The sequence below is a fragment of the Pleurodeles waltl genome, chromosome 4_2 (genome assembly GCF_031143425.1).
Source record: "Pleurodeles waltl isolate 20211129_DDA chromosome 4_2, aPleWal1.hap1.20221129, whole genome shotgun sequence".
In the NCBI taxonomy this organism is placed as follows: Eukaryota; Metazoa; Chordata; class Amphibia; order Caudata; family Salamandridae; genus Pleurodeles; species Pleurodeles waltl.
Genome location: NC_090443.1, coordinates 1,070,807,354 through 1,070,821,548, shown reverse-complemented (window position 1 = coordinate 1,070,821,548; position 14,195 = coordinate 1,070,807,354). Strand labels below are relative to the sequence as shown.

The 14,195-nt window shown below is 47.1% G+C and overlaps 1 protein-coding gene across 1 annotated transcript in view; it reads left to right on the top strand.

Moving 5' to 3' along the window:
- LOC138294057 (protein FAM118A-like) overlaps window positions 1-14,195 on the top strand; it is a 211,162-nt gene that overhangs the window by 49,830 nt on the left and 147,137 nt on the right. Inside the window, exon 3 of the mRNA XM_069233304.1 lies at window positions 2,029-2,160. Coding sequence (XP_069089405.1) covers window positions 2,029-2,160 — 132 coding nt within the window. The remainder of the gene's footprint in view (window positions 1-2,028; window positions 2,161-14,195) is intronic.

The following is a 14,195-nucleotide window of genomic DNA, read 5'->3' as shown; positions in this document are numbered from 1 at the left end:
TCTGTGCTTATGGCTCTGGTGTTTTGCAGCTTGACTCCAATCCACGTCTGGGGCAGAGTGACAGCTGGGGCTTTGTGCATACCTTTCAGACAGCCTGTACACAGGGGGGTGGAGGTGTCACATAGGTGCATCTGCATATTGAATGGTCTTCCTGGGCTGAGAGAATGGGAGGTGGGGCACACATCCATCTGTAAAGTCTGTGCCCTGGCCTCACACAAAAGGATTGTTTACCCCCAACTGATGTTTGGAGCCTGTGCTGGAGAAGAGAGGGGGCACTCCCAGAAACCAGTTGTAACTGGTTGGAATCTCCTGTCCCCCTGTGAAACCCTTGCAAAACTGAGTAAAAGTACAGGGGATTTTTCTCCACAATTAGGAGACACTTTGGAACTGAAACAGACTTATACCTGGACACAGAATGCTGCTGGAGGGACTCACCAGGAACCGCTTTGGACTGCTGCTGTGCTGACCTGTGACCTGCCTGGTCACTTGGAGGAACTGCCAACTGCCTGCATCCATTTGTGTTGGCCTGCTGCTGGGCCCTGTCACCCTGTGCTCTATCTGTTGTGTCCCCCAGGGGTGGGGTGCTGTGGCCCCTGACCCCCTCCAACTTCCTGAAGCACATAATGAGCCCTTCCTTTCTCCTGACCTAGCGCCTGGAGAGTGCTCTGTTTAAAGCGCTGTGAGAGCGCCCCTTTTACTTTGAGGTGCTGAATCTGGGCACCGTTGCTTCATTGGGGGAGCATCTCGAGGGCGCTTTTGTTTTGCCTAATTTCATGCCCTGCAGGTGCTCCTGCTATTGAAGATCACCGCCACGACCCGGGCCTTTGTTGAGCACGAGCACAACAGAGGCGCACCATATCCTGTGCCCCCGGGGCACCCTTGAGTGAAGACAGGACGAGCACGCTCCTAGGGTGCCCCTGAGACGAAGTACGCTCTTAGGAGCGCCCCCGGGGCACAAGCAGACACCCACTTTGGTGCCTGCTCAACGCTGCGGCCCAGGCAGGCTTTTCTCTTCATTTGGGCAAGGGCAGGAAGGAAAGCCTCGCCGGAGGACCCCTGCACCGCAAGGACCCCCTTTGTGGCCCAAATTGTTGTTGTGGCTTTGCCCCCCCCCTTCTGGAAGGCCAGTTGTAGTCCAGGGAGGGGGCCCTAGAGATCGGGGGCTCCAGGAGGGGCCTGATATAAAAAGCAGAGGAGGTGCGTGCCACCCATCCCCCTAACATCTCCACAAGGCCCCCGTTGTGCAGAAGGAGCGCCTGGGGCCCCCTGTTGTGTTTCATGGCACTAGAGGTGCCTATACCACAAGAACAGGTACTTTGGGAATGGACATATTCTTTTCTTATGTTCCTGGTATGGGCATTATGGCCTGATATGTTTTCCTGTTTCTTTTGATAACGTGACATATGTGTGCCGATGTTCCTTTTATGGGCATGACAGGCTGATATGTTTTTATGACTTGCCATATGCTTTCTAATGTTCCTGGTATGGGCACTTATGATATTTTTATGACAAGTGCATCTTTTTAGTAATGTGATTCCTGACTACTGCTTATGTTGCAGAATAATAATGACCTGTGTGTTATGTGTGACTACTGCTGGTTTCTGCAGAGTAACTATTGTGTAACGTTCTGACAACAGCTTGGGTAGCAGGGTATTACTGACATGTTATGTTTGGTCTAATAATGTGTACAGTACAGTTGATTTTTCTATAACTTGGTGTTGAGTTTCCTTTGTGGTGGGGATAGTGCATCACGGGTGTTGTGCAAACACTTTACACATTGCCTCTGGGATAGGCCTGACTGCTTGATCCAAGGTACCAAGGGGGTGAGCATGGGTTATCTCGGGTGTGTAACTCCCCCGCCCTGACTAGAATGGGTGGGTTCTGCCTGGCTTAGGTTCATACCCTCGCCAACCAGAAACCCCATTTCTAACATTCAGCAATGTGCGCAATTAATGAAACTAGCTGACTTGCGACCTGTCTCGGATGGCAGTGATCATGTGAAGTGTTGACGTCTGACGTGTTTTGCAGGTTCTTGCCTGGGCCAGAGGCCTCATCAGGTTTGGAGTGCTCCATCTTCATGGTGTGTACTGGGACCCCTCAGGGATTCTGAATGAGCCCGCGGAGTACAAGGAAGCCGTGACCAAGAACAGTCAGTTGCTGGTATGTACCCTCTCAGTGCTTTCATTCTTTAGGATGAAGGGAGGGGTCCCCTCTCCTCATGTTCCTGGTCAGCGGCGTTGTTTGAAATGCTTTCCTATGAGGCTCTCTGCTGCAGTGACACCTGTTCTTGTTGAAACCTAAAAAATCAGCCCCATTAAATTTACTTCCACTCTCTGGCCCTCATCTACAAGGGCATTGTGCCACGTGTCACTTTTACTGACGCTCCAGGGGCGCAATGCCCTGCCCCATTTTTACAAAGCGGCATTAAGCCTTTACATGCATCACTCTGTGTGAAAGAGCTGTGCAATGGGCGTCGCTGTGGGTGTTCCACTGCAGCATCCACTGCGTTTTGACACTGCCCCAGATTTACGAGAAATCATAAATCTGAGGCAGCGCCAAAAACTACCGCCACCCAAAAGGAGGCATAGGGGAAGCGCCACGAGGAGAAATACTTTTATTTCTCCTTGTTTTTGCTTTTTCTACGTGTGTTGCATTCGGCAGCACACATAGAAAGAGCAAAACACCATTATTGATTGTTTATGTGCAGGAAGGTGTCCTTTCCTGCACATAAACAATCATTAAATTATAACGATTTTGTACTCCAATGTGTGCTGCATTCTGCAGCACACGTAGAAGTAACAAATCGCCATTGTAGATGGGTTAAGTGCAGGAAGGGACACTATGGTGCAAGGGTGCCCGCTCTGCAGCTAGGCAGCTAATTGTAGCACCAGTGCTAGAGAAAACACAGGGGTGTGCCGAATTGTGTCAAATATGGCACATTGCTCTGTTTCTGAAGTGACGCAGCGCTGACAAATTTGGGGCAGTGCTGTGCTGCGCCATTGTAAATGAGGCCCTCTGTCTCTCCTAAACTCCTGTACAACAAACAGACCCTGCAAGCCTTTTTCACCTCAGCTGAACCAGGTGTCTGCAGGCTTTTCTGTAATAAGAGCTACTTGTGTCCAATGAAAATCCACTCCAGCTAGGAATGTTATTAGAGATGTAACAGTGACCACATCACACAGGATTACATTAGTGACCACATCACACAAGGTTACACTAGTGACCACATCACACAGGATCACACTAGTGACCACATCACACAAGGTTACACTAGTGACCACATCACACAGGATTACATTAGTGACCTCATCACACAAGGTTACACTAGTGACCACATCAGACATGGCTACACTTGTGACCACATCACACAAGGATACACTAGTGACCACATCACACATGGTTACACTAGTGACCACATCAGACGAGGTTACACTACTGACCACATCAGACAAGGTTACATTAGTGACCACATCACACAAGGTTACATTAGTGACCACATCACACAAGGTTACACTACTGACCACATCAGACAAGGTTACATTAGTGACCATATCACACAAGGTTACATTAGTGACCACATCACACAGGATTTCATTAGTGACCACATCACACAGGATTTCATTAGTGACCACATCAGACAAGGTTACAGTAGTGACCACATCACACAAGATTACATTAGTGACCACATCACACAAGGTTACACTAGTGACCATATCACACAAGGTTACATTAGTGACCACATCACACAGGATTACATTAGTGACCACATCAGACAAGGTTACACTAGTGAACACATCACACAAGGTTACATTAGTGACCACATCACACAAGGTTACACTAGTGACCACATCAGACAAGGTTACATTAGTGACCACATCAGAGAAGGCTACATTAATGACCTCATCACACAAGGTTACACTAGTGACCACATCAGACAAGGTTACACTAGTGACCATATCAGACAAGGGTACACTAGTGACGATTTCAACAAGTGACCACATCAGACAAGGTTACATTAGTGACCACATCACACAGGATTACATTAGTGACCACATCAGACAAGGTTACATTAGTGACCACATCAGACAAGGTTACATTAGTGACCACATCACACAGGATTACATTAGTGACCACATCAGACAAGGTTACATTAGTGACCACATCACACAGGATTACATTAGTGACCACATCAGACAAGGTTACATTAGTGACCACATCATGACCACATCAGACAAGGTTACACTAGTGACCACATCACACAGGATTACATTAGTGACCACATCAGACAAGGTTACATTAGTGACCACATCACACACGATTACATTAGTGACCACATCACACAAGGTTACATTAGTGACCACATCACACAGGATTACATTAGTGACCACATCAGACAACGTTACACTAGTGACCACATCACACAAGGTTACACTAGTGACCACATCACACAGGATTACATTAGTGACCACATCACACAAGGTTACACTAGTGACCATATAAGACAAGGTTACATTAGTGACCCCATCACACAAGGTTACATTAGTGACCACATCAGACAAGGTTACATTAGTGACCACATCACACAGGATTACATTAGTGACCACATCACACAAGGTTACATTAGTGACCACATCACACAAGGTTACAGTAGTGACCACATTACACAGGATTACATTAGTGACCACATCACACAATGTTACACTAGTGACCACATCACACAAGGTTACACTAGTGACCACATCAGACAAGGTTACATTAGTGACCACATCAGACAAGGTTACATTAATGACCTCATCACACAAGGTTACACTAGTGACCACATCAGACAAGGTTACACTAGTGACCACATCACACAAGGTTACACTAGTGACCACATCAGACAAGGTTACACTAGTGACCACATCAACTAGTGACCACATCAGACAAGGTTACATTAGTGACCACATCACACAAGGTTACATTAGTGACCACATCACACAGGATTACATTATTGAGCACATCACACAAGGTTACACTAGTGACCACATCAACTACTCACATCAGACAAGGTTACATTAGTGACCACATCACACAGGATTACATTAGTAACCACATCAGACAAGGTTACACTAGTGACCACATCAACTGGTGATCACATCAGACAAGGTTACATTAGTGACCACATCACACAAGGTTACATTAGTGACCACATCACACAAGGTTACATTAGTGACCACATCATGCAGGATTACATTAGTGACCACGTCAGACAAGGTTACACTAGTGACCAAATCACACAAGGTTACACTAGTGACCACATTACGCAGGATTACATTAGTGACCACATCACACAAGGTTATACTAGTGACCATATAAGACAAGGTTACATTAGTGACCACATCACACAAGGTTACATTAGTGACCACATCAGACAAAGTTACATTAGTGACCACATCACACAGGATTACATTAGTGACCACATCACACAAGGTTACATTAGTGACCACATCAGACAAGGTTACAGTAGTGACCACATCACACAGGATTACATTAGTGACCACATCACACAAGGTTACATTAGTGACCACATCAGACAAGGTTACATTAGTGACCTCATCACACAAAGTTACACTAGTGACCACATCACACAAGGTTACACTAGTGACCACATCAACTAGTGACCATATCAGACAAGGTTACATTAGTGACCACATCACACAGGATTACATTAGTGACCACATCACACAAGGTTACATTACTGACCACATCACACAAGGTAACACTAGTGACCATATAAGACAAGGTTACAATACATTCCCAACAAATCAGACAGTCAAACATGGTGGTGTACACCTCAGGTGTGACAACGGTCAAGGGGGACATTGTCAAGTTGTATAGTGGGTCTGCAATATTGCAATGTCTGCTGAATGAGGAGTCCTATGTCTGCAAGGTTCGTAAAGTTTCCTCATGCACCCAGTCTACAAGTCAATTGCAGGATCAGCACCACTAGGCAGAGAGGGCCCCCAATAAAGAACGCTCAAGCAGGGGGAGCGCTCTGCGGCCCTGATGGCAAGGGGGCCGGGGACCCAGCGGAGGAAATTTGTCTGGGCGAGGTCAGTCTAAGCTTTTGTTGTTTGCAGAATTGGGCGGGATCCGCAGGTAAGTTAAACACATAGGGGGTCATTATGACCCGGCAGTGAATAGTAATGTGGTGGCAGTACCCCCAACAGTCTGGCCGTACATACCACCACATTATGAAAATGGCATTTCACCATTCAGAATGCCATGGCGGTATCATCCGCCAGGCTGGAGATATGAATCTCCAGCCTGGCGCCCAAAATCATGAGCCTGCCTACCACCATGGTTTTCGGTGGCTACCATTAACAGGGAATTCCTTCCCTGTCACCGGGAGGTGGTTTCCCGACCCCCCTCCAAACCAACCTGATGCCCTCCACACCCCCGCCATCCAAACTCTTCCCCTTCCGATCCTCTCACCCCCCCATACACGCACAAACCCGCAGACACGCACACGCATACACCCACTCACTCACACTAGCATACATGCTTTCATACAATGCACACTTCCAGTCATGCTCGCACACATTCTCACACACATTCACACGGACATATAGACATGTAGACGCACACTCACTTTACCTTTCTTGCACGCATTCACACACATGCATACACCCATGCAAACAACACTACCCACACAAACGCATTCACACATGCACTCAGACATTCATGCACACACCAAGACACCCACACAACACCCTCCAACCCTTCCCCTGTCAGAAGCCCAACTTACCTTGTTCTAGGTGGTTTTCTGGCAGGGAACAGGAAGGGGGCCTACTACCGCCAGCAGCGCCCAGCAGCAGAACACCGCCAGGCCGTATCACAGGTCATGACACGGCTGGCGGAGTGCAACTGGTGTGACGTGCTGGTGGTAGCAGCATCAGCTTACCACCATCCGCCAGTATGATCACTGACATATTTCCACCCTTCTTGTGGCGGAAGTCCGGCAGTGATCATAATGTGCCGGAAGGATGGTTGCCGCTGTGATGGTATTTTGGCGGCCGTCACTGCAGCGGTAGGCAGCCACCAATGACATAATGAGGGCCATAGTGCTTTCCATTCATTTTGAGGTGTAGCCAGGCTAGGCAAAGCATACCGTATCTGAGGCCGTATTTCTGAAGAGTCGCTTTAACTTTGCTATATTTGCGTTGCGCCTCCTAGACTCTCTGCGTGAAGTCTGGAAAGAGAGACAGAGCTATGCCTTGATATTGCAGCGTCCCCATCTCGCGGACCAAGTGCAGAGCAGATTCTCGTCTCTGAAGTGGTGCTCCTGGGATGGGCTGCGAGCCCAGTGTCCTGTGGGCTCTCTCAACAATGAAGGTGCCAGTGAATGCTTCCCTGCCAAACAATTCCACTAGAACCTTTTCTACTAAAGGGTCCATACCCAGTGTTGGTGGTCCCCAGCACTCCTCCAATGTGAATATTATTGCAAGGGGAGTGCGCCTCCAAATCCTAATTTTTGGTGGCAACAGATTTCAGCAAGTGCTCCACTCTTTCCAGCCACTTTCTGGTGTCAACATTGTCATCCTCTATTTCTGCATCTGGCGCTTCACGACATCCATCCTGGTGGCGTAGCGGTCTATGCGTGTGTTCATGCGGTCGACCTCATGGTCAGCCTATTGAAGTGTGAGTCCATGGACATGACGCCAGCGTTTGGATCCGTCGTGACCGCAGGCGTTCCATCCAGCAGGGCAGAAGCAGCGCAGTAATGGGGTCAGTGGGTTCCCCAGAGTTTTGTCGTTCAAGAGCTTTAACCACAGCTGTTCCTGTTTAGAGACAAGCCCATTGTGTTAATGTGGGACTCACGCTGCAGGCCGTGGAAGCGATGGTGGGCCAGTGGCAATAAGTGGACGAGTAATGCGTAGGAATAGCGGGTTCAGGAAGTGATCAGCTGGGCTACCAGAGCCGTCAGTGCAGAACGTCAGGGCACTGTTGAGACTTCCACACCAGACCCAGGGCGTGCCAGGATAAATTCATGGAGAGCTAGACTTCGATCCTGCTATGAAGACATCCTTAGTTTAGCACTGAGATTGTGAGCTCCATGGTAGCCACAGAACTCTCTGTGTTTCACTGAAGGGCTCTGCTGCTGGAAGCTGGTGGAGCATAACAATAAATACTGAGAAAAATCAGGAACCAAATGACTGACTTCCTCGCGAATTCCTTCTTTCCAAGGGGACCCTGAGGTTCCCACCTGTGATTCCAGTGAGTTCTAGCACCACCTCCCTCCCCACAGTCACCCATGAGTTGCAAGAGTTAGAAGAATGATTTCAGGGCATCAGTGAATTAATGATTACCCAAGGGTGTCTTGGTGCCAGCACACAGTGAACACAGTCATTCTTCTCTTCTGCCCTCCCCTTCTCAGAGCCTTTCTCACTGTTTCTTCCCTCCCATCGCCTCCTTCTTTCAGCTCGTCTAACGTCTGTTCATCCACTCTTCTAACTATCTGTCTATCTTATTCTTCTCCCAATAATCTCCTCGCTGTTTTTCTTCCATTAACTCCTCCTTCTTCCCTCTGGCCAGTCCTCCTAACATCTTTCCTCCGTTCTGCCTTCTATCAGCTCTTCATTATGTTTCCACTTGCCTCGTGTTCCTCGTTCTCTCCTGTACAGCCACATTCCTCCTTTCCACTCACTCTCCTTTTTTGCTTCCATTAGGTTCTTCTTTGTTCTTGTCTCTTGTTCCTCCCCTCAGTCTTTCTACTTCCTCCCCCGGGGTCTTCACAACCCATTAGTTCTCAAAGTCCCCCTTCTCTGTCTCCGTCTCCTCTCCTCAGCCCCTTCCTTCTTGTCGCCCTTGTTGGTGAAGGCATGTGCACCCGTGCTTGCGCTGTCTTCATGGTGCCTTCTGGCTGTACGCGTCCCATATGTGCAGATCCATCAGAGGTCATCTGTCCACCATGGTGCCGGGTATCCCGGAGTGGGGCTGACATGGGCGGCCGGCCCTCCAAGAAGCAGGACAGTCCCACCCCCCTCGCATCTGCCGCTCATTTATAACCAAGGGATATCTGAGTGGGATCCCTTCAACACAGGGTTGCAGCTGCTAGAAGTGCCCCTGGCTCCTTTTAGCTTAACCACCATGCTGAGAATTCTTGTTGAGGTGGCTCTCAATTCATCACTCTGCTAATTATACTGACATACTCATAGAAATGTCTAAATTTGAAGACATCCTGCACTAAATTCTTGCTTACAAAATGTTCAAACGTTTGTGTCTGCAAAGATCCTAAATCTAACCTAGAAAAGATCAAATGTGTGCTCTCATCGTTACAAGCCTACTCCAGCTTCAACCTTGGTGAAATGAACTCAGTTGAACTTCTCATTTGCTCAACAGTTCACATTTTTGGTTTTATGACTCATCCCATCACAGGGATGTGGAATTCCTATTGCCCGCCCGGGACATATTGTTTGGGGTCAAGGGCAACAAGTTTGCATGGTTATTTTGTCCTTGGGACAAGTAGGCCCAACCCCCTGCAGCACAAACCCTTTGACTGCCAGTTTACAGAGAAGGGAACTGACTGCAGTTTAGGTAATATGTGTCTCCAAATGTTAATGCTATTTGAACGCATATTTATGGTTCAATAATGAAAAGCCTTCATTATTAGGATGAGCACTGTAAATTAACATTTTGAGGTCACACTGCACTACTGACAGTGGTTCCATTAAAAAAAAAAGGGAAGAAAAGTGTATGCACGTTTGAAAACTTTAACAATATGAGGTCAAGTATAAGGCTCCCAGAATGCTCTCTGATTAGAAGCAAATGTTTGCAGAAGTTTGTAAGCAAGAATGATTCTTCTTTGCCTTCAAAATAAAATTTCAGAAAAAAGTGCAATAGGGAAAAAAATGTTTCGCTACTCTGAAAATGTAGGTGCTATTTTTTTGAGGCATCATTTAGTAAAATGTTTTGATGCATGCTAGTATTTCCCAAAAATATTCCTTCCTAATGGAAAATCACTGTAACCATTTTCAACAAGGTTATGGGAAGCATGAAAATAAACAAGCACTGGCAAAGCCAATCAATACAACTTTTTTTGGTGGGTTTTCGGTTTTGTCGATGCCTGTCTTGTTTTGACATGGCTTTTGTAGAACTTTATTGTTGTGGGAGCTGCCAGACTCTCACCATTGTGACAAATACTGGCAAAAAGGAAAAAAAATGTTTTTAGTCTTTAAAAAGCAAACATTGCCACCAGTGACGTAACAAAGGCCCCACAGCTCCCCTTCCGGGGGGTGCCCCCTCTAGTTTTGTTACGCCCCGGATTGCAACAGTAGTTCCTGGCACTGGACAAAATTACTGTGTGTGTCAATATGCTCTTTGTGGAAGAGCAGAATGTGCTCACTCACTGTAAAGCTAGCCGATAGAGAGCGAAATAGAAGTTTAATAAAAACAAAATGTCTTTGTTAATGCCAGACCTAATTAGGGACCCAATTCTTAACCCCTTCGCTGCCAGGCCTTTTCCCCCTCAGGTGCCAGGCCTTTTTTTGGCTATTTGGGGCAGGGCGCGCTTAGGCCCTCATAACTTTTTGTCCACATAAGCTACCCACGCCAAATTTGCGTCCTTTTTTTCCAACATCCTAGGGATTCTAGAGGTACCCAGACTTTGTGGGTTCCCCTGAGGGAGACCAAGAAATTAGCCAAGATACAGTGAAAATTTCGTTTTTTTTTTATTGAAAAAAGGGCTGCAGAAGAAGGCTTGTGTTTTTGTCCCTGAAATTCGTATCAACAAAGGGTTTGCAGTGCTAAAATCACCAGCTTCCCAGCTTTCAGGAACAGGCAGAGTCGAATCAGAAAACCCAATTTTTCAAGACAATTTTGGCATTTTACTGAGAGATACCCCATTTTTACGATTGTTTGTGCTATCAGCCTCCTTCCAGTCAGTGACAGAAATGGGTGTGAAACCAGTGCTGGATCCCTGAAACCTAAACAGTTCTGAAAAGTAGACAAAATTCTGAATTCAGCAATGGGTAATTTGTGTAGATCCTACAAGGGTTTCCTACAGAAAATAACAACTGAAATAAAAAAATATTGAAATTGAGGTAAAAAAAAACAGCCATTTTTCTCTACGTTTTACTCTGTAACTTTTTCCTGCAATGTCAGAATTTTTAAAGCAATATACCGTTACGTCTGCTGGACTCTTCTGGTTGCGGGGATATTTAGGGCTTGTAGGTTCATCAAGAACCCTAGGTACCCAGAGCCAATGAATGAGTTGCACCTTCCAGTGGGTTTTCATTCTATACCGCGTATACAGCAATTCATTTGCTGAAATATAAAGAGTGAAAAATAGGTATCAAGAAAACCTTTGTATTTCCAAAATGGGCACAAGATAAGGTGGTGAGGAGCAGTGGTTATTTGCACATCTCTGAATTCTGGGGTGCCAATACTAGCATGTGAATTACAGGGCATTTCTCAAATAGATGTCTTTTTCACACACTTTCTTATATTTGGAAGGACAAAATGTAGAGAAAGACAAGGGGCAATAACACTTGTTTTGGTATTCTATGTTCCCCCAAGTCTCCCAATAAAAATGGTACCTCACTTGTGTGGGTAGGCCTAGCGCCCGCGAGAGGAAATGCTCCAAAACACAAAGTGGACACATCACATTTTCTCAAAGAAAACAGAGGTGTTTTTTGCAAAGTGCCTACCTGTGGATTTTGGCCTCTAGCTCAGCCGGCACCTAGGGAAACCTACCAAACCTGTGCATTTTTGAAAACTAGAGACTTAGGGGAATCCAAGACGGGTTGACTTGTGGGGCTCTCACCAGGTTCTGTTACCCAGAATCCTTTGCAAACATCAAAATGTGGCTAGAAAAACACTTTTTCCTCACATTTCGGTGACAGAAAGTTCTGGAATCTGAGAGGAGCCACAAATGTCCTTCCACCCAGCGTTCCCCCAAGTCTCCCGATAAAAATGGTACCTCACCTGTGTGGGTGGGTCAAGTGTTTGTGGCAGGGAAGAGCCACAAACACGTCGAAATTGAGGGGGAAACAAAGGGCCAGATGTAGGAAAGGAATTGCAACTCGCAAACGGCAAAAACTGCCGTTTGCGAGTTGCAAATCACATTTTCCTATGCAGAAATGCATTCTGCGAGTCGGACCGACTCGCAAAATGCATTTCAGAATCGCAAATAGGAAGGGGTGTTCCCTTCCTATTTGCGATTCCTAGTGGTATGCAACACCATTTGCGACCGCATATGCGGTCGCAAATGGTGTTGCAGTTACCATCCACTTCAAGTGGATGGTAACCCACTCGCAAATCGGAAGGGGTCCCCATGGGACCCCTTCCAGTTTGTGACTGGACCCAGAAACATTTTTTCAGGGCAGGGAGTGGTCCAAGGGACCACTCCCTGCCCTGAAAAAATACCGAAACTAAAGGTTTCGGTTTTTTTTTTAAGTGCAGCTCGTTTTCCTTTAAGGAAAACGGGCTACACTTAAAAAAAAAAAAACTGCTTTATTTAAAGCAGTCACGAACACGGAGGTCTGCTGACTACAGCAGGCCTCCATGTTTGCGAGTGCCCATAGTCGGTATGGGGCCGCAATTTGCGACCCACCTCATGAATATTCATGTGGTGGGTCATTGCGACCCCATACCGACTTGCAGACGGTGTCTGAGACACCGTTCTGCATAACATTTTGCGACTTGCAAACAGCGAGTCGCAATGACTCGCTATTTGCAAGTCGCAAAATGTTATTTTGCTACATCTGGCCCAAAGTGCGTTCAAAAGGGTAGTTTGAAAAAAAAAAAATTAGGCTGACAAGTGCAGCAGAAATGTTATCAGTATAGATGAGACAATGCTGGGTGGTAGGAATTTTGTGGATTCCTGCAGATTCCGGGAGGTTCCATCACAAAAATGTGGGAAAAATGTGTGCTTTCCAGCCAAGTTGCAGGTTTGCAGGGCATTGTGGGTAAGGAAAGGGTGCGGGGTGCATGTGAAGCACACCACCCTGGAATCAACTAGATGTTTAGTTTTCAGATGTGTCTAGGTCTTGTGGATTTTTCTACATGGCAGTTTTCCGAAAGTAAAAAAAAAGTGCAGCCCTCACCATTCCAAGTGGGAGAATTTTGAAAGTTACCAAGCTCTCATGGCCCAAATGTAAAACAAAAAAACAAAAATAATCAAATGTCCTCTTGCTTGCCATGGGATAAGATGTTTTAGTGTGCGGGGGAGAGCTGAATGACTGTTAGCCCCTTCAGTTCGGATGGGGACATAACCAGGCCCATACTGGTTGTTAGCCACCACCCCACTATTTTCTTTTATTGTTTTTATTCCCTGGCATCTAGTAGACTTTCTGACCCCCCGGGATGTGGATCGGGGGTAATTGGCCAATCTACCCACTGGTGGGCAGAACAACTTTGGCCCCATTTATTTGGGGTGGGGGTATGGCCATACCCCCAACCTCTTATTTTGAAAAAAAAATCTTCCCTGGTCTCTGGTGGGCTTTCTGCCCCCCTTGGGGGCAGATGGGCCTTCTAAAAATAGATGGCCAACAGTAATGTGCCCCCATGGGGAGCGACCCTTGCCGAAGGGGCTGCCCCCCCCCCAAGCAAAACACACACATACACACCGACCAATCCATGATGTCTAGAGGTTTCTGCCCCTTGGGGGCAGATTGACCTAACAAAAATAGGACGATGCCCCCGGGGGGGCAGAAATGGCCTAAAAATCATTTCCCCCCCTGGGGAGCGGCCCTTGCCCAAGGGGCCGCTCTCCTTATGTGCAAGTACAAAAAAAATAAATAATCCCTGGTGTCTAGTGGTTCCCCCCCCCCCTTTGGGGGCAGATCGCAGGGCCGATCTGCCCCCTAATACTAATTTGCCCCCCCTCCGCGGAGCGACCCTTGAAATAGCCAAGAAATAAATTTGCCCCTGAGGAGCGGCCCTTGCCCAAGGGGCCGCTCCCCTTATTGGAAACAACAACAACACAAATTCCCTGCTGTCTAGTGGCATTTCTGCTGCAGCAGAAATGCTCAGAGACATGAAAGGCCTTTCCTCTCCTTTCATGCCTCTCCGCCCCCTCCATGTGATTGAAGGAGAAATGCTCTTGCATTTCTCCTTAGATCGGCGCTGGAAGCTGAGCTTCAAGTGCCGGGGGGAATGCCTCTGAGGTCAGCACGCAAAAGCGCGCTGATGTCATCAGATGCCACAGGGGGGTC